Source organism: Enoplosus armatus, chromosome 21 (assembly GCF_043641665.1).
Source record: "Enoplosus armatus isolate fEnoArm2 chromosome 21, fEnoArm2.hap1, whole genome shotgun sequence".
In the NCBI taxonomy this organism is placed as follows: domain Eukaryota; kingdom Metazoa; phylum Chordata; class Actinopteri; order Centrarchiformes; family Enoplosidae; genus Enoplosus; species Enoplosus armatus.
Window position 1 is genome coordinate 264,372 of NC_092200.1, and position 24,613 is coordinate 288,984.

The 24,613-nt window shown below is 41.7% G+C and overlaps 1 protein-coding gene and 1 pseudogene across 1 annotated transcript; one reads left to right on the forward strand and one right to left on the reverse strand.

Moving 5' to 3' along the window:
* Positions 1-9,826: 9,826 nt before the first annotated feature.
* On the reverse strand, positions 9,827-11,035 carry LOC139304587 (E3 ubiquitin/ISG15 ligase TRIM25-like; annotated as a pseudogene).
* A 4,709-nt stretch (positions 11,036-15,744) lies between these two features.
* Positions 15,745-22,710, forward strand: lrrc30a (leucine rich repeat containing 30a). The gene is made up of 7 exons (XM_070927886.1): positions 15,745-15,897; positions 16,933-17,064; positions 20,293-20,406; positions 21,340-21,474; positions 21,745-21,878; positions 22,330-22,378; positions 22,505-22,710. The coding sequence occupies exons 1-7, from the start codon at positions 15,745-15,747 to the stop codon at positions 22,652-22,654; spliced, it is 867 nt and encodes a 288-aa protein (XP_070783987.1). The 3' UTR covers positions 22,655-22,710.
* Positions 22,711-24,613: the final 1,903 nt, after the last annotated feature.

A 24,613-nucleotide genomic window follows, 5' to 3' on the forward strand; every position in this document is an offset into this window, starting at 1 on the left:
GGAGAGCAGGGAAGATCACTGCCGACCCCTCCCACCCCGGACACTATCTGTTTGACCCCCTCCCCTCAGGACCAAAACCTCCCGCCACAAAAACAGTTTCTTCCCCGCTGCAGTCAACCTGACGAACACGGCCAAAGCCTTTCACTGACCCCCCCCCCCCCAACACAAACACAAGTTATACATTATATTAACGTTATCTTATCTTATTCTTTTACCTTTATATTTTTACATGCTTGTTGTCTGTCAGATTACATGTTATATGTTTGTCTGTCCTTCAGCTGACCTGTCTGTCTGCCTGTCTGTCCTTCAGCTGACCTGTCCGTCTGCCTGCCTGTCTGTCCTTCAGCTGACCTGTCCATCTGCCTGCCTGTCTGTCCTTCAGCTGACCTGTCTGTCTGCCTGCCTGTCAGTCTGTCCACACCTGGACACAGGCAGTCAGTTTGTGGTTCACTGAGAGGACAAACTGTTAACAGAAGGACAGCAGCACACTCAGCCACCTGAAACACGTTTCATTAACAGTGTTGGGTCAGATGCAGGATTGTCTCTCGGTCCATGGGACCAGGTCCTGGTCCTGGCTCAGGTAGAAAGCAGCAGTGTGTATAAAATTAGCCAGTGTGCAATTAAGAATGAGCAACATAAAAACAAGGTCCATTGTCAGGACCAGGTCTGGGTCAGTACAATCAGTGTCCAGGTCCAGAGCCAAAAATGGATCAGACCCGGGTCCAGGTCCAAAATCAGAACATGGTCAAGGTTCAAAACAGTAGGTTGTGACAGTAAAATGGACAGAGGTGACTGAGTTCATTTAAGAATTTAAGAACAGGGTCCATTATTAGGTCCAGGACCAGGACCCGGACCAGGTACAGTGTGAGGTTCTTAAGGATTTCCTGTGTGCAGGGAGCGGCAGCTGTTTCTTCTTCTGCTGTTTTGACAGAACAGGAAGTGTTTGTGGTTGAGTGGAGAAGAATGAAGTTTATCTTTAAAGAGACAAGAACCAGACTGACGGGACGAGTCTGGACCTGAGGGCGAGAGACACCCGCTACGCATGCAGAGAGAGAGAGCAAGATCAGATAATGAGGAAGTCACAGCAATGAACCAAATCCTAACTCACACAGCAGGGCTTAATAAAGGCATAAAGACTAATAAAGGGTTAACACACCAAACATGAACTTCATCCCGTCATTTAAATGTTTATTATTATTCTGTTCAGAATAAAACCATCGAACTGTGAATCTGCAAAGAAGTAAATGAAGCTGCTTCTTTTTACGGACAAAAAACGATTGATATGTTGTATTATTATTACTATTATTATTATTATTGTTGTCGTTCAGGTCACAGATTAAAAAAAACAGCAAACTGAACTAACAAACATTGTGAAAAGTGAAATTTGAAATCCAAAAAACCTCAATTGAAAAGATTAAGATTGTGTCCTTGAAGAAGAAAATGAATTGTTAGAATCTAAAGTTATATTATTATCCATTTATCATTTCACCAAAACTGTTCATCAAGTGAAACTATTAATCTGGAGGTCAAATATAAATGAATTATCATTATTATTAATTATTATCAAAATCACAAATCATCAGGCAACATTTTCCCTTTTGTCTTGTCCTCTTCCCTGAACTCTGCTGATGTCTCTGACCTCAAGGCTTCCCCAATCAAATCTGACTTCTTTGTGTTCACAGTTCATGTGACAATAAAACCCATCAGAGGGATCCACAACACAGAACACAGTTCAGATTGAACTAAACTGCTGTTCTTTTTCTTCTTCTGTGGTTTAATTCTCCACTCCTCTTCAGTAACAAACATATTAAAAGATTTAATCCAGATCCAGTAAACAGAGAGGGAAACATTTCAGAGATTAAAGTGAGGAAGACATGAGGGACACACACACACACACACACAGAGGTACACCCACACACAGGTACACACACACAGGTACACCCACACACACACACACAGAGGGACACACACAGACACACACACACACGCACACGTACACACGCACACACACAAGTACACACACACTCAGAGGGACACACACACACACACAGGTACACACACACACACACACACACACACACAGAGGTGCACCCCCCCCCCACACACACACACACAGGTACACACACACAGGTATACACAGAGGTACACACACACACACACACACACACACACACACACAGAGGGATACACCCGCGCACACACAGAGGGGCACACACACACACACACACACACACACACACACACACACACACAGAGGTACACACACACATACACACACACACACACACAGAGGGACACACACACACACATACACACAGAGGTACACACACACACACACACACACACACACAGGTCTACTCGTATTTCTACAGGATAGCTGTTTCCAATCTTTATGCTAAGCTAAGCTAGTGTAACAGGTGTGTGGGTGGTGCATTAAAGAGGACAACTCAATGGACTATTCTCCAGCATTTATTTGCTCCTGCAGAAGAGATTAAAACACATTAATCGCCTTCTGGTCCTTTTTCCTTCTGCACTTCTGCTCCCTCAGCAATGCAAAACGGCACTGTGAGGGGTATAAGGGAGGAGCTACGGAAGCCCAGGAGGTACGGAAAAGGCAGAGTGCAGAAAGGTAATTTCCACAGGAAAAATTAATAAAATAACAGTAAATAAAAATAACTCACTGAGATAAAATTCACACTCAACATAATCATTTAATGATAAATAAAATTCACAAACATGAATTGGAAATTATGATTAATAAAGTGCATTTTTAACTCTGTTACACCAGCTGTTTCCAGTCTTTATGCTAAGCTAAGCTAGCTGTTTCCAGTCTTTATGCTAAGCTAACCAGCTGTAAGAGAGAGGTATCAATGTGAACATCTGGCTCTCGGAGAGAAAGAGAAGAAGAGGATTTCACTAAATGTCGAACTGTCCGTTTAAATAACAAGTCGTCCTATTGGATGAAAAACTGTCCAATCAGCATAGTTGGTAGTTTTTTGAGTCATCAGACCTTAAGAGGAAACAGTCATGTGACTCATCGTGGGAGGAAATGATGATGCAGTCGTGTTCAGTCACAATAAACTGTTTATTGTCTAATCACACCTGAGATCTGTGACTCACCTGTTTATCAAGAAGCAACTGATCTGACCCCAGATCTGCTGCTCACTGCCTGCCTGTCTCACTACCTGTCTCTGGAGCTGTCAGTCTGAACACTGTTATATAATATAATGTTAAACAATCAAACGAAGTAAACAGAGTTCAGTTATAACTGCAGGTTCAAGTGAAGCAGTGAGTCTGTTATAGTCCAGGTGTCGGGTGTCTGAGCCAGTTCAGGTGTGTCACTCAGGTGAGTTACCTGGAGATGGTGGAGTGTGAAACTGTCACATGATGGATGCTGTTTCTTTGTCCTCGTCACTGATCCGCAGCAGGAATGTCAGCTACGCTAACTACGCTAACACCACGGCTCCTCTGTGGCATGCTGCTAGCTTACTGCCACACACACACACACACACACCTGTGATCTGACTGTCCTCAGCATTATTAATTATTATTATTATTTTATATTATACAATTATATATATATATATATATATATATATATATGAAACCTGCAGGCATCATCTCACACTGACCTCTGACCAGCATGGTCATGGCATATAGTTTAGATTGTGTTCATGCGTTCTGTAAACTGTCACTCAAAGGATCGTTTATGAACATATTTTTAATTATTTATGATGAATTTGATATTTTTATTGACATGTGAGACATTATTTCTCTTTCAATGTGAGCTTTATTAACAACTCATTGATCATCTTTATGTTTAATAATGATGACTGAGATTTGATATCAGAAGTATCGACATGTGAATGTCACTGCTGGAGGTGAAATCAGGATATATATCCTGTGTGTGTGTGTGTGTGTGTAGTTTAAAATCTAAAGCCTCTAAACATATTTTTATTAAGTGATATGAAGCTGTTTGCTGAGTCAGCGCTGTCTGATTCTAATTACCTGATCATGTTATCTGATGATGTCATCAGGTGATGCTGTCGGGACGTTTGAAGGTTTGATCTGACAATCAGCTCTCTGATCAGCTGTTAGTAAACAACATGGTGGATGGATGGGGGCGAGACGGCAACATGGGGGCAACAAAAACCCTGTTAGAACCACAGAAGAAGAGGAGATGAAACACCGTTACAATCAGAGAAGAAGAGATGAAACTTTGACGCTTTGATGTCGTGAAGTGGAAAAAGGAGACATTTTAACAGAGACTCATTATGAAGTCGCCATGTTTACGGGAAATTATCTTCCAGTCCCCTGGAGTCCCGTCCCCTGACTTCCAGTCCCCTGGAGTCCCGTCCCCTGACTTCCAGTCCGCTGGAGTCCCGTCCCCTGACTTCCCGTCCCCTGACTTCCCATCCCCTGACTTCCAGTCCCATGAAATCCCGTCCTCTGACTTCCCGTCCCCTGCCTTCCTGTCCTCTGACTGTTGTGTTGTTGGAGTAAATGAGCCGATGAAAACACACAACAATCAGCGAATATTTGATCCAAACAGCTCCGGCCTCACTCTCTCTCTCTCTCTCTCACACACACACACACACACGTAACCTGAGAGCGTCACACACACCTGGACGCTCACCTGTACCTGTCCTGTTAGCTGTAAACACCGAGCTGCAGAAACATCCGTCACTTTCTCCTGCTGTCTGAACAAGTCGCCAGTTTCAAACACTGAATATTAAATATATCTATAAATAATAAATATCTGATTCAAGTAGTTAAACTAATAAAAACAGACTTTCATTAAATAGATATTAAACAGATATTTACCACCTAGTTTATTAACTGAACTCAACCAGGCCCAAATAACCTTCCCATGATGTAATGCTGCTTTCAGATCCTCAGCTGTGTTCATAACTTATTAGATTCATTAATGAAGTTTAGTTCCAGACAGCAAAATGAAGAGAAAATATCAAACAGTCAGTGGTGTCATTCCCACTCGCAGCTGAAAAAAGATGAACGCCAAGTTTGTCTTTTGGGATAAAAAATTATTTAATCTGTATTTTCATTTACATCATTAAAATAAGACAGAGGACAACGTTATCTATCAGAGGCCAGCTGACTCTGGTAATAAAGATGTTAAATTATAATGTCATTAGACAGAACTGTTACTGTAAATGGACTGTTTGTTAGAGAATGTGTGGCCAGCCCAATAATAATAATAACAATAATAATAATACATTTTCACAGTTTTTGTGGGAGGGAGCTTTAAAGGTCAAACAGACAAAGTTCTCGATTAAAGGGCAGCTCTTTAACATCTGAATGATTTGACTTTATTTCATCTTTTCTTTCAAAACATTTAAACATGTAGAACACGTGAAGAAGAACAGAACATGGAGGAAAAACCAGAGCACCAATTCAAATGAAAAGAAACATTTAGATATTTTAGACAACATAATAAAACTAAACAAGAAAAGACATTTTAGGTGTTCGCAGCTCCTTTCATGTCCTCATATACGCACGTCCCCCAAATTTAGTTGCATTCAGATGTTGCGCTGCAGAGAAAAGACGTTTATCAAGAGGCCAAAAAAGTCTGAGACAAATGTTTCTGTTCGCCGTCACGAGTCAAACAGAAAACAGAAAAGGACAAACGGAAGGAGATGAAAAGGTGGAGAGGAGGTGAGCAGGTGGGGTTTAACCACTGAGACACAACAAGAGAGCATTAGGAGGACGGAGAGAATATGGAGGAGCTAAAAGATGAAAGCAGAGAGGAGACGAGGATGAAACATGAGGAGCTCGACAACACAAAAGGATCAAAACAGGAGCAGAAGAGTGGAGCACATACTGTATGCTCAGCTGTCCACATACTTTTGGTCATGTACTTCATGTACTTTCATCAGATATCCAGGTACTTTTGGCCATATTGTACTTCCACATATATTGATCAGGCGTCTACATACTTTTGGTTGTTCAGGTGTCCAAAATAACTGTTGTCTGCTGGAGGAAGCCCACTTATTCCCTGCCAAACAAAACTGCATAGGGGTTTATGTGGATTTTAAAAACTCAAATTAGCAGCCAAAAGAATGCATGATGACAACACACCTGAAATCAAAGGCATACATTAAACAATTCAGAAAATATAAACTGTAATGATGAAGTTGAGTCGTTGGAATCATTTTTAGGTTTGTTCTCTGTTGTGTTGGAGTGAGATTTTTAATTTTCCCTGTTTTCTCTATGGGAGTTTGATTTAGGACATTTGGAGGTGAATATTTGGTATTTTTGTTCTTTGTTTTCTAATTTCTGTATTAATTCTTTCATTTTCTATTTATTCATCTTTGTAATTTTAATATTTTCTTTTATCTAATCACTTTATGCCACCACATTATAAAATATTGGTCCAACATAAAATGTTTTTCCTTTTTTTAATTTCATAGTTGTGTATTTAGTCCTTTTCAGGTTGTGTTTTTCTGTGTGGTTGTTTTTGTCTGTTTTCTTGTCATTTCTTTCCTTTTTTTTTATACATATTAATTTATTGTGTCATTAGATTTACTGATAACATACAGCACCACAACACCTTAAAAACAGTTAAAATAAAATGTTACCTCTGAAGAAATAAGAGACAAATCACAATAAATGTTCACAGGAAACATGTTTTAACCTCTTAAAATACAAATACGTAATTTTTTAGGTGTATAAACCCCCCCCCCCCCCCCCCAGTTGAGATGAAAGGAGCAGAGTGATGGAGGTGAAGAGTCGTGGACACCAGCTGCTTCCTCTGATTTAACGTCACTAAAAATCACTCAAACATGCAGCTCAGACTGATCCTTCTTCATCTTCTACCTCTCTTCATACATTACAAAATTTGAGGTACTTGTACTTCTACTCCACTACATTTATCGGACAGCTTTAGTTAATCAAAACATATAAAAAGTTTATAAAATCTGATGTTTTGTTATTAACCAGTTTATTAAGTCCAGCTGAATCAATCAGGACGTTAATGGATCAGTGGACTGACAGGAAGTGAATTGATGGTGTGAAACCATTTTCTGGTTCCAGCTGTTCAGATGCAGATGTGCTACTTTTCCTCTGAATGCTGTTAATAATTGTAATGTCTTGTTAATAATGTGGAGCTTTGTGAAGGCGTCACTTTGGGCTCTGGGTCATTGTGACCAAACGATCGATCCATTAATGGAGAAAATAATCAGCTGATTCATCCACAGTGAACTAATAATCATTAGCTGATAGTTCAGAATGAGCTCCACCTCAACCAACTCCAACAGTAACATCCTGCTTCACATAAATGATGAGGAATAATCCTCTAATGACAGAATCTATAACAGGAGGACAGTCACAGGGGACAGTTTACTGATGATACTCACAGACTTTTACTGCAGGAACATTTTAAATGCAGGACTTTTACTCTAACAGCCTATTTGTACTGTGTGGTATTAGTACTTTTACTGTTTAAAGGATCTGAGTACTTTCTGCACCACTAATTTAAACTTTGTTCTAAAAGCTTCTTTGTGGAAACAGAAATGGTTCTCTTATGACATCACTGAAGAACCCTATCTGGTTCCAGTTAGCAGCTTTATTGTTCCGTGTTTGTATTCAAAGTGGTAAAAGAAAGAAAATTGACCTCCGTGTTCTCACTTCTAGAATAAAAGCTTAACATCTGTGAACGTCATTTATTGACGGAAGGACAGAGCTTCACTTCCCTGATACACATTATTACATTTAATATGTAATGAGAAAATAAAACAGTTCCAGTGAACAGAAGCAGTGATGACTGCCTCCTCAGTCAAAGAATCTGATTATGACCTCTGCATGTTTTGGGTGAAGAGTCTTGTTTATGCAACAGAATCTATATTTTATTCAACAGTAACACAAACAGAAGTGTATTTAAAAAACAGCCTATGTTCATGTGATTCCAGTAAAGATACAGAACTTCTAACTCAGCCGTCACTTTAAAGAGTTTTTGGAAAATATGTTTATGCTTTCAATGAAGTGATGAAGTCGTTTAAAGTTGGATTTGACCACAGAACAGTTGGTAAAGTAAGTTTGTGTCACAAGTTTGGACCCAGCTCATTGATGCAGCAGCACCACCTGCTGTGCAAACCCACAAACTACCAACTGAAGTCACACATCCCTCCATGTTCTCTGCAGTGTGTGGCTCAGTGCTGCTAGTCTGAAAATAAATAAAAAAAAATTGTGCATTTCTTATTTCTACCAGAAAAATATTTAATTTTCAACAGACTAGTCTTTAAAATATGAGCCTCTAACAAACTGTCTCGACTGGTGTGTAACAGGGACAGAGCTGATGCAGTTCAATGGTTCACTACAAAAATGGAGGTACAAAAGCTTATGGAATAGTGAAGCGGGCAAGGGTCAAAACCAGGAAGGCAGTCCACAACAGGCAAACAAATCCAAGGGGGGGGGGGGCAGAAAATCCAAAAACATAAGGAAAGGTTCAAAAACCAGCAGGTTTCAGGTAAACAGAATACAGACAACTGACACTAGAAAGGAAATGCATGAAACACTTTAACACCTTAACGATCTGGAACAGAAAGATGGAAGTGGACCACTACATGTAGTGAGTGGCTGATGAGGGAATGAGATGCAGGTGAGGAGGTGGGCAAGGCAGACAGGTGATGAGGGAAAGGAGGAAAAGTCTGAGGGCATCTGGGGGTCAGCTTGAGGATGGCAGGGAGCCATAGAGCGAGTGTGGCTGAAGGGAGGACGGAAGACATTTTTCTCTTTTCATGAACAAGAATGATGTTTAAAACATTTTACATCCAACAGAAACATGAAACATTTGAAAAGAAGAAAAAGAAAGAATCGCCATAAAAAAAAAAAACGAGAGGTCATGTTATGAGCAGCAGTCTTTGTAGAATCAGACCAGACTGATGATCTGTGGGACACCAGCTCAACAGAGCTTTGGGTGACGCTTTTCTACAAACCACCACTGACTTATTTTGATATAAATATTTCCTCTACACTTCAGTCTACATACAAAACCAACTGACAACAACTACAAAGACACGTAAAATGACCATAAAGAGACGAAAAACAACCACTCAAAAGTTCCCATCCTTTAGGTGATTGGCTGGACAGTACAATGATAAAGGACAACAGACAGTAAAACCAGTCAAAGCTATGACAGCTGCTCCATGTACCTAAACTGATGATGACTGACAGCTAACTAATACTGCCTGCTGATGAATTTTCATGAAAGACTTTCATGTTGCCAGATGAACCCTAGTTACCATGGTTATCCTCTGACTTTTCCTTTAGCGCCACCAGCAGGCCAATGTTTTCACTCATACTATGAAGTTTGTACTACATGTTCCCCGCAGGGTGAACTGCAATAACTCTGCTGATCCTCTGCCTTCATGTAGAACTCTGTACTTACTGCTGATTAGCAATAAGCTGCTGGCATGACTGTGGCACCTTAGTCTTGTTTCACTCACTTCCTTTCTTTCTTTCTTTCCTTCTTTCTTTCTTTCTTTCTTTTTAGAATTTCACTAACAAAGACCACGCCATTAGCTGACACAGGGGTGAAAGAAAAGGGGAGAAGACATGAGACAATTCAGACACAGAGGGAGCAGGCACAAGGGGAGATACATCCTGGCCCTCCAGCTGAAACGATTAGTTTCAGAGAGTGACTTGATGGTTGTAAAAACATTTGCAGGTTCCAGCTTCTCAGATGAAGATTTGCTCCTTTTCCTTAGAATGCTGCTAATAATTGTAATGTGTTGTTAATAATGTGGAGCTTTGGATGGTTGCTTGGACACAACAAACACTGTGAAGGTGTCACTTTGGGCTCTTTTGTAACTTAATTAAAGGGTCTGAATGCTTCCTCCACCACTGGACCCAACTCAGCTGTGGCATCATAACCAAGAGAAAGTCCAGCATGTAAGGGCCCAGTGAATGTGGTCTGGACTTGGTGGAGGAGAGTCATGGTTTCAGAGATGCTGTAGAAGCACAGAATACCTGCCCTGTGATCTAGGTACACTCCGACTCTGGAGGACTGAGGTACTTTATCTCTGACCTCTGACAAAGCTGCCGTCACATCCTCAAAGTACCTCAGGGGACAGATGTTGGGTGAGTTGGGTGTAGTTTCTCTGAGTCATGACAGCGAGAGGCAGCTGAGTAGAAACTGGCTGTGATCCTCTGTGTGTGACAGCTGCTCCAGCTCAGCACCTGTCCTCCTCAGCTTCGTGATCTCCTGCTGCAGCTTCTCCTGAAGCTCTTTGAGCCGACTCACTTTAGCTTCCTGCTGGGATCTGATCTGCTGCTTCACATCAGAGCTTGTTTTCTCAATGAGTCGGAGCAGCTGGGTGAAGATCTCCTGGCTGTCCCTCACTGCTTTATCAGCAGAGCGACCGATTGCCTCCACCTCCTGCTGAAGCACCTTCACGTCTTTCTCTCTGTCCTGGATTCTCTGCTGGATGTTTTGCCAACTCAGCCCGAGCTCTCTCTGCCTGTCAGTCCTCTCTGCTGCAGCTGAGACTGTGTGGTGGCCTTTATGGTCCTCCACAGGGCAGAGATAGAACATCTTCACCATCTCATGGTGACGAGAGCAGATGTTCTCCTGGAGCTCTGCCGAGGCTTCGACCAGCTTGTGTGTTTGAAAGGTCTGGGATTCAAAGTGAGGCAGGAGGTGGAGCTGACAGTAAGAGGCCAGACACTGCAGACAGGACTTGGTGGCTTTCAGCTTCCTCCTAGTGCAGACGTCACAGGCCACATCTCCAGGTCCAGCATAGCAGTAATGTGCTAAAGAAGCTTGTTGTCCAGTTTTCTTCAGGTCCTCCACTAAATCTGCTAACATGGTGTTTTCCCCCAGGACAGGCCTTGGTGTGAAGCTCTGTCTGCAATGAGGACAGCTGTGGATTCTCATCTGATCCTCTTCATCCCAGTGTTTTTTAATACAGCTCTTGCAGAAACTATGCCCACAGGGAGTAGTCACTGGATCCTTCAGTACATCCAAACAGATTGGACAACAGAACCTCTTTCTGTCCAGCTGAACTCCTTGCTGTGCCATTTTCACTTCTCAGAGATGGTGAACGTCTGAGAGTTTCACTTCCTCACAACAGAGAAAAGCTAAGCTCTGTTTTTTTTCCTGGAGCTCCTGTTGACAGCCGTCTGTCAGCTGGCAGATCTGTGAAAGACCACAGAAGCAGGAAATATGTGGACAGATATGAGTTCACTGTGTTTAAGAGCAGACAGCAGAGGGAGGAGTTATAAGGTGTAACTTCATTCCAGGAAGAGGGGCGTCCTCAGTCTGAGAGTTTAACCCTTACTGACAATCTGAAGTGTTCTATGAATATGATACCAACTAATGTTGAGCTCAACCTAGAAAACACATGTTGCCAATGATACACAGTTAAAACTAACACTGTAAAAATGAATTAAGTCTTATTAATTAAGTTTTCATCATTTCAGCATTCACTACAAATCTGATTTGTCACACTCTGATCTAACCAGAAACAGAAAGATGACGGTGTTTCTGGTAAAACAAAAAGGTTCTCAGACACATCTGAGCCTGTCTTTGGCAGAAACAAACACTTTTACTGGATGTACTTTTCAGCTATCGCAGCTGCTGACTGATCTACTGAACCAATTCCAAAACTTTTGGTAACTGTAATGGAGCTCTTGGTGTTCAGAAAATTAGGCAACAATATGGGGTGTCTAGTCAGGACAGGCAGTCTTTGAGGGTTTTATTGTACCAGAAATTATAGATACGGACGCACAGGCACTATTACGAAATACTATTCCTCACATGCACGTGTGAGTATGTGTGTTTGTGGTTCTAAGGAGGGAAAACAAAGAATTCAACGTTAAGCTATACTATCTCTGTAACTAACCTGAACATCACAAATGGACTTACAACTCTATTATAGGAAATAAACAGTGCTGGACAGGTACCACAGACTGATAAATTATTACTCAAAGAGCTGGGAAACGTAAACATTACTGTACAATAGCCGACAGTAATTTAATATCTTTAAATAATACTCACTTGTGGTCCTGGACACACACAAACTGAGGGAATCTGGTTGAAACTTACCACTGTTAGAAAAACAAAACTTAAATGAACATGCAAAAAGGGGCGTGCAACAGGTTAAGCCTTCCTGTCTGTAGTTCCTCACAATACTTGATCCTGTTGAGCAGTAACTATGACTCATTTAGACACCAACATTTGTAAAGATAGAATTCCCCCTTAACACTGAATGAAAGGGGGCACTCATCACATTTTTCATTTTAGTTCTGTAAAAAAAAATGTATTACTCACCTGACTTGAAACATTCAATTTGACTTTTGTCCTTTAACGATTTAAAGGTTTCAGGTCAAAGGTTGTGTTGTAAAACATTATTACAGGTGCAGTATGTTGAAATCATTTTATCGTTATTTCAGAAAGGACTGTTCTCAGTTATTGAAGATACTAAGAGAGTCTTAGCGGCTGAAAGCTATTTTCAAATTTAAAAAAGGTTTCTACAGACTTTGCTGCACGACGAAGTCTCTTTCTTAACAGTCAGTAAAAGTTTATTATTAACTGCCGCAGTAGAAGCCTGATAATGCCTCCTTATTAGTCCTGTGGTCTTTCACAGATCAGCCAGCTGGCAGATGGCTGTCAACAACTGGAGCTCCAGGAACACAAGAAACAGAGCTCAGATTTTCTCTGTTGTGAGGAAGTGAAACAGTCTTAACTTTTAAGATGGACGGTTAAACGTGGCTCAGGATTTCTGCTCCTTTTGTTTGACATCAGCTGGTAGTTTGTTGGTTTGGACAGCAGGTGGTGCTGCTGCATCAAACATCTGAGACTCAGCTGGGTCCTGCTCAAACATCATACTGCACACTCATCACAGTGTACTGCACTCTGTACTCAGCTTCAGACTCTATTTTATTCAAATAAAGTTTTTTAGACAAAATCTAAGATTTGACAACTTTGGCTTCTTATTATTTATTCATAAAAATAGATAAATAGTCTTTATGAATAAATAAATAATCTAGAACTTATATAATTTACATAGACCGCGCATCCAAACACAAACAAACAAGCAAATAGCACTAACAATGATATTAACAGTAAAAAAAAACAACATAATAATGACAAAGACACCAATAAATAAACATAAACTATTTTTCCAGAGCTGGCATTAATTTACACCATTTCTTCTCATTATCATTATATTCCTTTGCCTGTTTGTAATTCTGCCCTCTAGAATGAAATAATGCCTAACAAGCAAAACAAAAAGTCTTCACTCCAAAAATGTATTAATGAACAGTACAACATAATTTAAAGATGACAGCTTCTGCTTCTTAAATCACTGCTCCTGTTTCACACTGATGGTAGTTATTATTAGACTGAAATAAGAAGGTGTTACATTCACCTCTACAGGGCATGTAATATCACACACACATGTCCACACACAGCTGTTCATCCAGCGGTGCAGAGCTCCTATTTCTTGTTTCAACACTGAAACATCCAGTGATTTAAGGCTACATGGCGACATTTTTTACTTAACCTTAATTTTGTTGTTTTTACGAAAAGAGCTTTGTCCCTTTAGAAACTGATATTATCTATTTAGAAACTGAGCTTTTTCTTAACAAGTATGTCATATTGAAACAGTTAAACTCTGAAACAGTTGAATTCTGAAACAGTGAAACATTGAAACAGTGAAACAGTGAAACAGTGAAACACTGAAACATTGAAACATTGAAACAGTGAAACGTTTAAACATTGAAACAGTGAAACGTTGAAACATTGAAACAGTGAAACATTGAAACATTGAAACAGTGAAACATTGAAACATTGAAAAATTGAAACAGTGAAACACTGACACACTGAAACAGAGAAACAGTGAAACACTGAAACAGAAACAGTGAAACAGAGAAACTCTGAAACATTGAAACAGTGAAACATTGAAACACTGAAGCAGAGAAACACTGAAACAGAGAAACTCTGAAACAGTGAAACATTGAAACAGTGAAACAGAAACAGTGAAACAGTGAAACAGTGAAACATTGAAACAGTGAAACAGAGAAACACTGAAACAGAGAAACACTGAAACAGTGAAACACTGAATCAGAGAAACAGTGAAACACTGAAACAGAGAAAGATTTTTACAGCACTACATTTGTCTGACAGCTTTAGTTACTTTACAGAAGATTTATATCCCCCTCCTGTGCAATGAAAACCATGTAGCTCTAGATGTTTGTGATGAAATGTTCCTTGATGGGTTGAGAATATTCTCCTCCTTCTCAAGTTAAATCAACAATTTAACTATTTAAATAAAACAATTTAATAAGAAAACACTGACAGGGACCATTTTACTGCACGAGGAGGACTGACAGTAACCTTTGGTTGATAATGTTTACGTACTTTGACTTCAGTAAGGTTTTGAATGCAGGAATTTTACCTGTAGTGGAGTATTTTAACAGTGTGGTATTAGTACTTTTACTTTAGTAAAGGATCTGAATACTTCTACCAGCACTGCAAACAGAGTCTACAGCTGACTGACTGACAGCAGCAACTGTGTGTGTGTGTGTGTGTGTGTGTGTGTTGGTCAAAGGTGAGATCTAGTTGTCTGTCACTACTCGTCCTCAAATAGAGAATGAACAGGATTTTTACTTGGACGCCTGAAATGTCTCCAACTCTATAAAGACTGCAGATGTTTTATGAGGTAGGAAATCCATTCAACATGTTTGTCAGGTCTTAAAGCAGCTATAATGTAAATCTTTATGATAACAATGTATGAGCAACAGTGTGTTGGTGTCTCTGAATCATCAGCTGAGTCTTCATAGTGACTCTCAGCTCCTGGTTTATCTGTTCTGGTTCACTCTCGGCTCTCTCAGCGTCGTGTTCAGAGACAAAGCTGTAAGAAGCAACTGAACACGAGCTGCTCAGCAGCAGACAGCAGACAGACTCAGTGAGAGACGAGCTGCTGAACATAGTGCAGCATTTAGCAGCTAAAGAGCCAGATGTTTCCCTCAGGAGGTGGAGGAGACCAGAACCAGAGCTAACAGAGAGAGAATACTGGACTTCATTCATCAGGAGACACAAACACGACTCCACATGGAGGACCATGTTGATCTGTAGCTGCTGGAGGTGGACATAAGAAACTGTTTGATCAACACATCAACTTATAGGTGAAGACGTGTTAATGTTGTGTTCACAGAAACATCAGTTAGTGCAGCTTTAAGGTAACAGACAATAATCTTGGCCGTGAAGTGAAGTAAAATATGTTTTAAATGTAAAACAGCTGCAAGAGAATTCATCAGAGAGATTCAGGGTCTGCCTTTTTAACCTGCAGGAGTTCATCTGAACCAAAGACAGCAAACTGAGTCCTCGTCCCAGAGACACTACAGCTGTGGACACATGAGTAACACCTGGACAACATCTGGACATACGACAGTAGAATAACATCTGGATACAAGATTAACTTGTGGACAGTAGATCTGGGCCTCTAAACAATAAGACAACATCTGGATATCAGAGTTTCATTGGACAGTAGAACAACATCTGGGTATCTGGACAGTGGAATAACATCTGCATCAGGACAGTAAAGACACATGTGGACAGTATAACAACATCTGGACAGTAAAGTTCTGTCAGCTCTTCCCAGTTTTCAGTTTGGACTTCTGTCTGGTGACAGTTGAGGAGCAACAAAGAAGGTGTGATCTGATTTGGAGGAGGGAGACCAGAGGAGAGGAGGAGGAGCGAAGAAGCAGGAGACAGCAGAGGGAGGGATGGGAGGAGCAGTGTGTAAGGAGGAGGCAAAGGAGGAGAAGAGGAGGAGCGTGGGGAGGGAGGACAGTTTGACATCAGCAGACAGAATCCGTCGATTCACCGTCAAACAGTTTGGATATAACATCCTGAGTCTGGCTCGTCGAGGACTGAAGGTACGACAGCGACTCCAGCTGTTTCCAGGCACCTCCATTGTTGGGCGGCAGGGTGGCGCAGTGGTTAGCACTGTGGCACGGGAGGTAGAGACGGGTAGAGCAGATTGGGGGTTCAATCCTGACCTGTAAAGGGCTTTGGGAACCGTTAAGTGATATAACCGTTAAGTGAAGACCATTTACCATTGTTTCCAATGAAAACAAGATGGCTGCCACTCTCGTGAACCCACATTCTCAGTTTATGATGGAAACACCCCAAAGCACTTTACAGATCAGGTCTCATTCACCCATACATTCATACTATGATGGCACTTGTGGACCAGGGGAGCCGGGGATGGAACCCCAGCCTGCTCTACCTGTACCACCATGTCGCCCATAATAATAGAATTATTGTGATATGATTCACAACCTTGTGACCTTGAAACCTTGTTTTCACAGGTAGTTTTCTCGTGAAGAACACAGATTATTGACCATGTAATTGTCTTTTTACCTGTGAGCTTGTGTGGGTCAGTCAGTGGCAGAGTAACATCTGGATGAAAGACGAGATCGTCACACTGCATTCCAAAATTTTAAATAAATCCAAGTCCAACTCAAACTAACTGAACACACCTCTAAACCCCCTAAACATGTTGGTTTGCCCCTCTGAACATTTGTTAAACTGTTAAATTCAAGCAGCATAAAATCAGGGAGGGAAGAAATCCAGTTACTGACCTGCTGCATACATGAGCAGGTTTGCAGGAACCTATTACCTACGTAACCTGTTTTTGACCAGGACAAGAGTCAATGATACAAATACGACTTTTAAATAAACAATGTGAACTTCTTATCCTGTTAGCGACCAAACTAATGAGCTCTGATCATTTCCCTCTTTACCGAATGAAATGGTGAACTTTCTGCTGTTACTAGGTCTTTACAAGGAGCAGTACAAGGAGTAGTAGTAACAACTGTATTAATAGAAGCAGTAATAGTAGCAGCAGTACATCCGACCTTGTCTTCTTTATCATCTGCCTCTTTTTCTTGCTCTTCCTGTTCCTGCAGGAGGTCCCAGATGAATTGTGGGAGCTGTTGGAGTTGGAGAAGCTGAATTTGTCTCTTAACAGTCTGAAGGTTCTTCCTCCTCAGCTGGCTCTGCTCTCCAACCTGGTGGTCCTCAACCTGTGGGGCAACCAGGTAAAACATATGTCTGCTGTTACCTCATTTCATTCTTCGTCCAGCAACGCCAGAAACACAAAACACAATCAGGAAGCAAAATCACACATAAGAATGGCAACAAAATATAGAAAACACATATGATATGACATGATATACTTTATCGTTATTGTAAGGAAATTTGTCTTGGACTCACATGCTGAACACATATAGCTGCCTTCATACTAGTAGTAAATAAAAACAAACAACATATAAACAAAACGCATACTGTAGCAAATCACAACCCCAAATTATACATATTACACATGTTGCACATGTTGCACAGCCAGTGACAGGAATAATAAGAACGCCATGAAGCCATACCCCTACAGCCTCAAGCAACATAAAGTCAGAGAAATTAAATAAACCTATCAAAAAGAAATAAATACATGAAAAAATGATCGATGGTGAACAGTTTGTCTGTAGATTATTTATGTCTAATCGAGTTTCTGTGTCAGTAATTGTCTTTTTCAGCACTGGTAAATATACCATCTTTCTTTTCTCACTACTTTAAGATACTTACCAGACAAACTCAGTAAACATAACGTAAATCACAAATTGTCCCTCTGTCCTCATTACATTTAATGCACTTACTCACTTACTTCGATGGAGTAATACATGGCATAAGTTGATGCTGTCGATGATAAAATCCTACTTAACAAGCTGGTTCCATGCCGAGCTTACAGGAAGGACTCAGACAGTTCTGACTGATGGAATCAGTTCATCAGTTACTATTGACATTATACATAAATAACATTATTCTTCCTCATCGTTTCCATTTTATGCTACTTCTACTGCACTAGATGTATCTGACAGTTTTAGTTACGAGTTACTTTGCAGACTAATATTAAAATGTTACATACAAAACATATTATGAACTAATTATACATGAATGCATCAGTAATAATAGTTAAACAATACAACAGTAAAACACTCACAGGGGTCAAGTTTTGCAGATAACACTTGCATGCTAGTACTTGAGTAATATTTTCAATGTAGGACTTTTACTTGTAATGGAGTATTTTCACAGTCTGGTATTGCAATTTTTACTTTACTAGTATCTGAATACTTCTTCCATCCCTGCTAATCAGTACTTCAATATGTAGATGGTAGTTTTCTTCAGTGGGCCTTTGATTCTTTCTGATGATCACGTCTTAGTCAAAGACTTGTTCGTGGTATCCCGTCTCTGACTATCTTGTACTTGTTCTTGTTCTTTGTCCATTGTGGTTGTCTGGCCTTATTTGTGTATTTGCATGTTGGTTGTCTGATTATGAATAGTTCTTGTTTTCAGGTCTCTTGCACAAGGTGAGATAACCTTGATGACATCACTATGACATCATCATTATTATACTATATTGCCAAAAGTATTCACTCACCCATCCAAATAATTGAAATCAGGTGTTCCAATCACTTCCATGGCCTCAGGTGTATAAAATCATGCACCAAGGCATGCAGACTGTTTCTACAAACATTTGTGAAAGAATGGCTCGCTCTCAGGAGCTCAGTGAATTCCAGCGTGGTACTGTGATAGGATGCCACTTGTGCAACAAGTCCAGTCGTGAAATTTCCTCGCTCCTAAATATTCCACAGTCAACTGTCAGTGGTATTATAACAAAGTGGAAGCGATTGGGAACGACAGCAACTCAGCCACGAAGTGGTAAGCCACGTAAAATGACGAAGCAGGGTCAGCGGATGTTGAGGTGCATAGTGCGCAGAGGTCGCCAACTTTCTGCAGAGTCAATCGCTACAGACCTCCAAACTTCATGTGGCCTTCAGATTAGCTCAAGAACAGTGCGTAGAGAGCTTCATGGAATGGGTTTCCATGGCCGAGCAGCTGCATCCAAGACATACATCACCAAGTGCAATGCAAAGCGTCGGATGCAGTGGTGTAAAGCACGCTGCCACTGGACTCTAGAGCAGTGGAAACGCGTTCTCTGGAGTGACGAATCGCACTTCACCATCTGGCAATCTGATGGACGAGTCTGGGTTTGGCAGTTGCCAGGAGAACGGTACTTGTCTGACTGCATTGTGCCAAGTGTAAAGTTTGGTGGAGGGGGGATTATGGTGTGGGGTTGTTTTTCAGGAGCTGGGCTTGGCCCCTTAGTTCCAGCAATTCCATGCTCCCAACTTTGTGGGAACAGTTTGGGGATGGCCCCTTCCTGTTCCAACATGACTGTGCACCAGTGCACAAAGCAAGGTCCATAAAGACATGGATGAGAGAGTTTGGTGTGGATGAACTTGACTGGCCTGCACAGAGTCCTGACCTCAACCCGATAGAACACCTTTGGGATGAATTAGAGTGGAGACTGAGAGCCAGGCCTTCTCGTCCAACATCAGTGTGTGACCTCACAAATGCACTGCTGGAAGAATGGTCAGAAATTCCCATAAACACAGTCCTAAAACTTGTGGAAAGCCTTCCCAGAAGAGTTGAAGCTGTTATAGCTGCAAAGGGTGGACCGACGTCATATTAAACCCTATGGATTAAGAATGGGATGTCACTTAAGTTCATATGCGAGTCAAGGCAGGTGAGCCAATACTTTTGGCAATATAGTGTACAACTGTTTTCACAGGCTGAGAAGGACCAACTGTGACGAGTAAACTGATCATGTGTAAAATCAGCTGAATGACCCTTTAAATGTCTCATTATCGTCATGAAACTGAAGCAAGTCTTTACAGGCGATGGTCTGTCAGTGCCTGTGAGCAAGGCAGTGACCCCCCTCCTCCTCCCCCAGCAGCTGCTCTGTCTCCTGGATAAATAAAGGTTGTAATCCCCCCTCTAATCCTCCAGGATCCAGTTTCTGTCCTCTGTCCTCTCTTCCTCCTCCCTCCGTCAACCTTCAGTTCAACTGGACTGAGAAACAACACTAACAGTGTAAAGTGCTGCCAGCGTCCCCTACAGGCTGCAGGGGTCACTACAGGACCCAATACCGTTCAGCTATCTTGTCTCTCGGAGCATTTTGTTACAAAAGACATGAAAATTCATGTTTATATAATATTTTACATGTGAAAGCACATGATTGTTGATCTGGAAACAGTGAAGTGTCACTTTTAAAGTCTTTACTTCTGTAAACAGCTGATGTGGTTTTGAATGGTGTCTGTTTTTTCGACAACATGCTTCTTCTTGTTTCTTTCTTGTGGTGTCAGTATAGTGAAATCAGATGTGAGGATGTGAGCGCTGCATTTTTATTACTGTTTGTTTGTTGTGTACAGCTGAGCAGCCTGCCACCAGAGATTGGACAGCTGAAAAGACTCCGAGTTTTATTCGCTTACAGAAACAGACTGACTGAAGTTCCTGAAGAGCTGGGAGCCTGTACACAACTGGAGGTACTGCAAATACTGCTGGAAATACTTCTAGTTCTGCTATAAATACTACGACTGCTACTGCTGGATCCACTTTGGTTCCAACCTTTCAATTTAGACACAGAGCCTCTGCTTGGATCAGCTGATACATTTTGGAGTGCAGTAATTATGACACAGATGTTAAAGTATGTAAGGTCTACAGATCCTTAACAGAGTTCTTTACCAATTTAGCATTGTACTCCTAAAACACGATGGATACAAATAATGATATTAATGTCTGAGCTGACAGTGTGTTGGTGTCTCTGAATCATCAGCTGAATCTTTATAGTGACTTTCATCTCCTTGTTTATCTGTTCTGCACACGAAGGACCATGTTGCTGTTTGATCACAAGTTCAACACATCAACTTAAATATTAATGTTGTGTTCACTACTTGTTTCTAGTTAGTGAAGGTTTAAGACAAAAAGGATCTAAATCGATGCAGCAGAACCAGAGATATTGTTTTTGTTTCTTCCACACATTTTGTCAAAACTTGCCACCTACATTACCCACAATACAACTCTCCCTCTGACAGTTGAGTGGTAGATTGGGGTGTGTTATGCTAGTAGCGGCTAATGTAGGCTGGAGATGAGCAGCAGCTACAGAGGTATGGTCAGCTCCACACCTTGCAGCCCCTTCAGCAACTTTGTATTTGCAATATTTATCATTTATAAGATCAATATTTGGTGTCTGTGTAATGTTTCCATATTGTCATGCAAAATATCACGATATTCTGCTGTATCTATTGTTTCCCCCATCCCTAAAGGAAACATATATAAGGAGAATAAAACAGGACCTAAGGGGAGCCTTGCAGTACTCCCCAAGGCTATAGAGAAAGACACAAGCTGTTGGAATAACAAAGGACTAAAGTGTAGTTTCTTCTGTTCCTCCTCTGTCTAACAGTGTTTCTGTCTTTCAGGTGCTGAGTTTGGCCAACAACCAATTGTCTTCGCTGCCTGCCTCTCTCTCCAATCTGACAAGGCTGCGGAAACTCAACCTCAGTCACAACCACATCACTCACATCCCAGGCTGCGTTTACAACATGAAGGCTCTGGTACGTTCACATCAGTCAGATGAATCCAAATGTCTCGACTTCATCGCACTTGTCAACCCGTGGACTTCACAGGCACAGAAACACAAGGGTCATTCCCTCTGTAGCTCTCATCATGTATTTGGTTCTGGACCAAATTTAGAGTTTAGGTATTCAATTTAGTGTGGTTAAGGTCAAATTCAGTCAAGGTGAGTGTTCCTGGTTAATTAGTTGATTTGTTTGATCTCATTCACCTGTCAGTCAGTAAGTCAGTCACCTCCTCTGTCCCTGCAGGTGTTCCTCCACCTGGCATGTAACCGTCTGGAAAACCTGGCAGAGAACATCCAGGCTCTGGTAGAGCTCAAGATCCTCATCGTGGAGGGAAACAGCATCCACTCTCTGCCTAAGGCTCTCTGCTGCCTCACCAGGTAACCCCATCTAATAAGGTAACCCCACCCCATCAGTGACCCCATCCCATTAGTAACCCCACCACACCCCATAACACCACCTGGTGAGGTAACCTCACCTCACTGGGTAACCTCACCAGGTAAATCACTTCACCAGGTAACCCCCTCATCAGATAACCCCACCTCACTAGGTAACCCTACATTGGATGGAAAAGCCACCTGACTCGGTAACTTGTGTTACAATGTAAACTACCTCTTGAGATAACCTACTCTACTGTATGTTACAAGGTAATCCTGGGTAACCAGATAGGTACACCTCACCAAGTAAACCCAGCTGATACCTCTGCCTGCAAATGCCCAGGAGGTAGCCCCGCCTAAATCTAAGCACCACTGTGACTCACACACCTGTCAGGTGGCCCCTGCTGCAGTAAAACAGTAAGCAACTGATTAGATTTTATTTGATCTCCTCCAGGTTAGAGTTGCTGAATCTGGACTTTAATGAAATTAAGGATGTTCCACAGGTAAAGTGCTTAACACACCGGCTGCTGTGACTCTTTTAAAGTTTGAAATCATGGAAATCTGTTCAAATTAAACTGTACTTTGGTGTCTTATGGTGGTGATGATGATGATGATGATGGTGTCTTCAGGAGATGCACCAGTTGTCCCGACTGGAGAAGTTGGCCTGCCATCCTCTGGATAAAGGACTCCACATCATCCACAACCCCCTGCTGAAGCCTGTGAAGGACGTGCTGGAGGGGGGGCTCAGCGCCCTCTTCAACTACCTGAGAGCTGTGTAGAGGTGTGGGTGGGTCTTTTTAACTACCTGAGAAGTGGATAGAGGTGGAGGCGGGGCTTTTTAACTACCTGAGAGCCGAGTACAGGTGAGGATGGGGCTTGACATCATTATGCACTCATTTGCAGTATTTTTGTGTTTTTGCCATTTGTGATTTTTAACATTAAACCATTGTATAATTCACTGGATTTAAGAGGCACAAACCAGGAAAATCAAACCCAGAAGAAAACACAGGGTTGTCCACATACATTTGGCCTCGTAGTGTATCTTGTAACCTGTAAATATGAAAAAAGCATCTAATAAAATCTGCCATAAAGTGTAACAACATTTTCCCCCTCCGATATTGAAAGTAGTGGCAGTAGTAGCAGCAGTAGCAGTAGTAGTAGCAGTAGTAGCAGTGGTAGCAGCAGTAGCAGTAGTAGTAGCAGTAGTAGCAGTAGTAGTAGCAGTAGTAGCAGCAGTAGAAGTAGTAGCAGTAGTAGTAGCAGCAGTAGTAGCAGCAGTAGCAGTAGTAGTGGCAGCAGTAGTAGTAGCAGCAGTAGCAGTAGTAGTAGCAGTAGTAGCAGCAGTGGCAGTAGTAGTAGTAGCAGTAGCAGTAGTAGCAGTAGTAGTAGCAGCAGTAGCAGTGGTAGTAGCAGTAGCAGAAGCAGCAGTGGCAGTAGTAGCAGCAGCAGTAGTAGTAGTAGCAGCAGTAGCAGAAGTAGTAGCAGCAGTGGCAGTAGTAGTAGCAGCAGTAGTAGTAGCAGTAGTAGCAGTAATAGTAGCAGCAGTAGCAGTAGTAGTAGCAGCAGTAATAGTAGCAGCAGTAGCAGTAGTAGTAGCAGTAGCAGAAGTAGTAGCAGCAGTGGCAGTAGTAGTAGCAGCAGTAGTAGCAGCAGTAGCAGTAGTAGTAGCAGCAGTAGCAGCAGTAGTAGCAGCAGTAGCAGTAGTAGTAGTAGTAGTAGCAGTAGTAGTAGTAGTAGTAGCAGCAGTAGCAGTAGTAGCAGTAATAGTAGCAGCAGTAGCAGTAGTAGTAGCAGCAGTAATAGTAGCAGCAGTAGCAGTAGTAGTAGCAGTAGCAGAAGTAGTAGCAGCAGTGGCAGTAGTAGTAGCAGCAGTAGTAGCAGCAGTAGCAGTAGTAGCAGCAGCAGTAGCAGCAGTAGTAGTAGCAGCAGTAGCAGTAGTAGTAGTAGTAGTAGCAGCAGTAGCAGTAGTAGTAGCAGCAGTAGCAGCAGTAGTAGCAGCAGTAGTAGTAGCAGCAGTAGCAGTAGTAGTAGCAGTAGCAGAAGTAGTAGCAGCAGTGGCAGTAGTAGTAGCAGTAGTAGCAGTAATAGTAGCAGCAGTAGCAGTAGTAGTAGCAGTAGCAGCAGTGGCAGTAGTAGTAGCAGTAGTAGTAGTAGCAGTAGTAGCAGTAATAGTAGCAGCAGTAGTAGTAGCAGTAGCAGCAGTGGCAGTAGTAGTAGCAGCAGTAGTAGTAGCAGTACTAGCAGTAATAGTAGCAGCAGTAGCAGTAGTAGTAGCAGTAGCAGCAGTGGCAGTAGTAGTAGCAGTAGTAGTAGTAGCAGCAGTAGCAGTAGTAGTAGCAGCAGTAGTAGCAGTAGCAGTAGTAGTAGCAGCAGTAGTAGCAGCAGTAGTAGTAGCAGCAGTAGCAGTAGTAGTAGCAGTAGCAGCAGTGGCAGTAGTAGTAGCAGCAGTAGTAGTAGCAGTAGTAGCAGTAATAGTAGCAGCAGTAGCAGTAGTAGTAGCAGTAGCAGCAGTGGCAGTAGTAGTAGCAGTAGTAGTAGCAGTAGTATCCTCTCTCCTGTGTCTGACTGATGTTGTTTCTCAGCTCGTCCATCAGGGGCAGCACAGAGCAACAAATCCTCCCTGAATGAGCACTTTGTTTCATCACTGCAACACAGAGCAGCTTTTATTTACTGAGCGTTCATTCGTCACTTGAAGCCATTTAAAGACACAAAGTCTCAAATGTGAGACCAAAAATGTG

Excerpts from the sequence above, each read along its gene's own strand:
- lrrc30a (XM_070927886.1), top strand. The coding sequence starts at position 15,745 with ATGGGAGGAGCAGTGTGTAAGGAGGAGGCAAAGGAGGAGAAGAGGAGG. Across the intron at positions 20,407-21,339 it reads GAGCCTGTACACAACTGGAG|GTGCTGAGTTTGGCCAACAA; the intron begins GTACTGCAAATA and ends TCTGTCTTTCAG. Across the intron at positions 21,475-21,744 it reads TTTACAACATGAAGGCTCTG|GTGTTCCTCCACCTGGCATG; the intron begins GTACGTTCACAT and ends CTGTCCCTGCAG.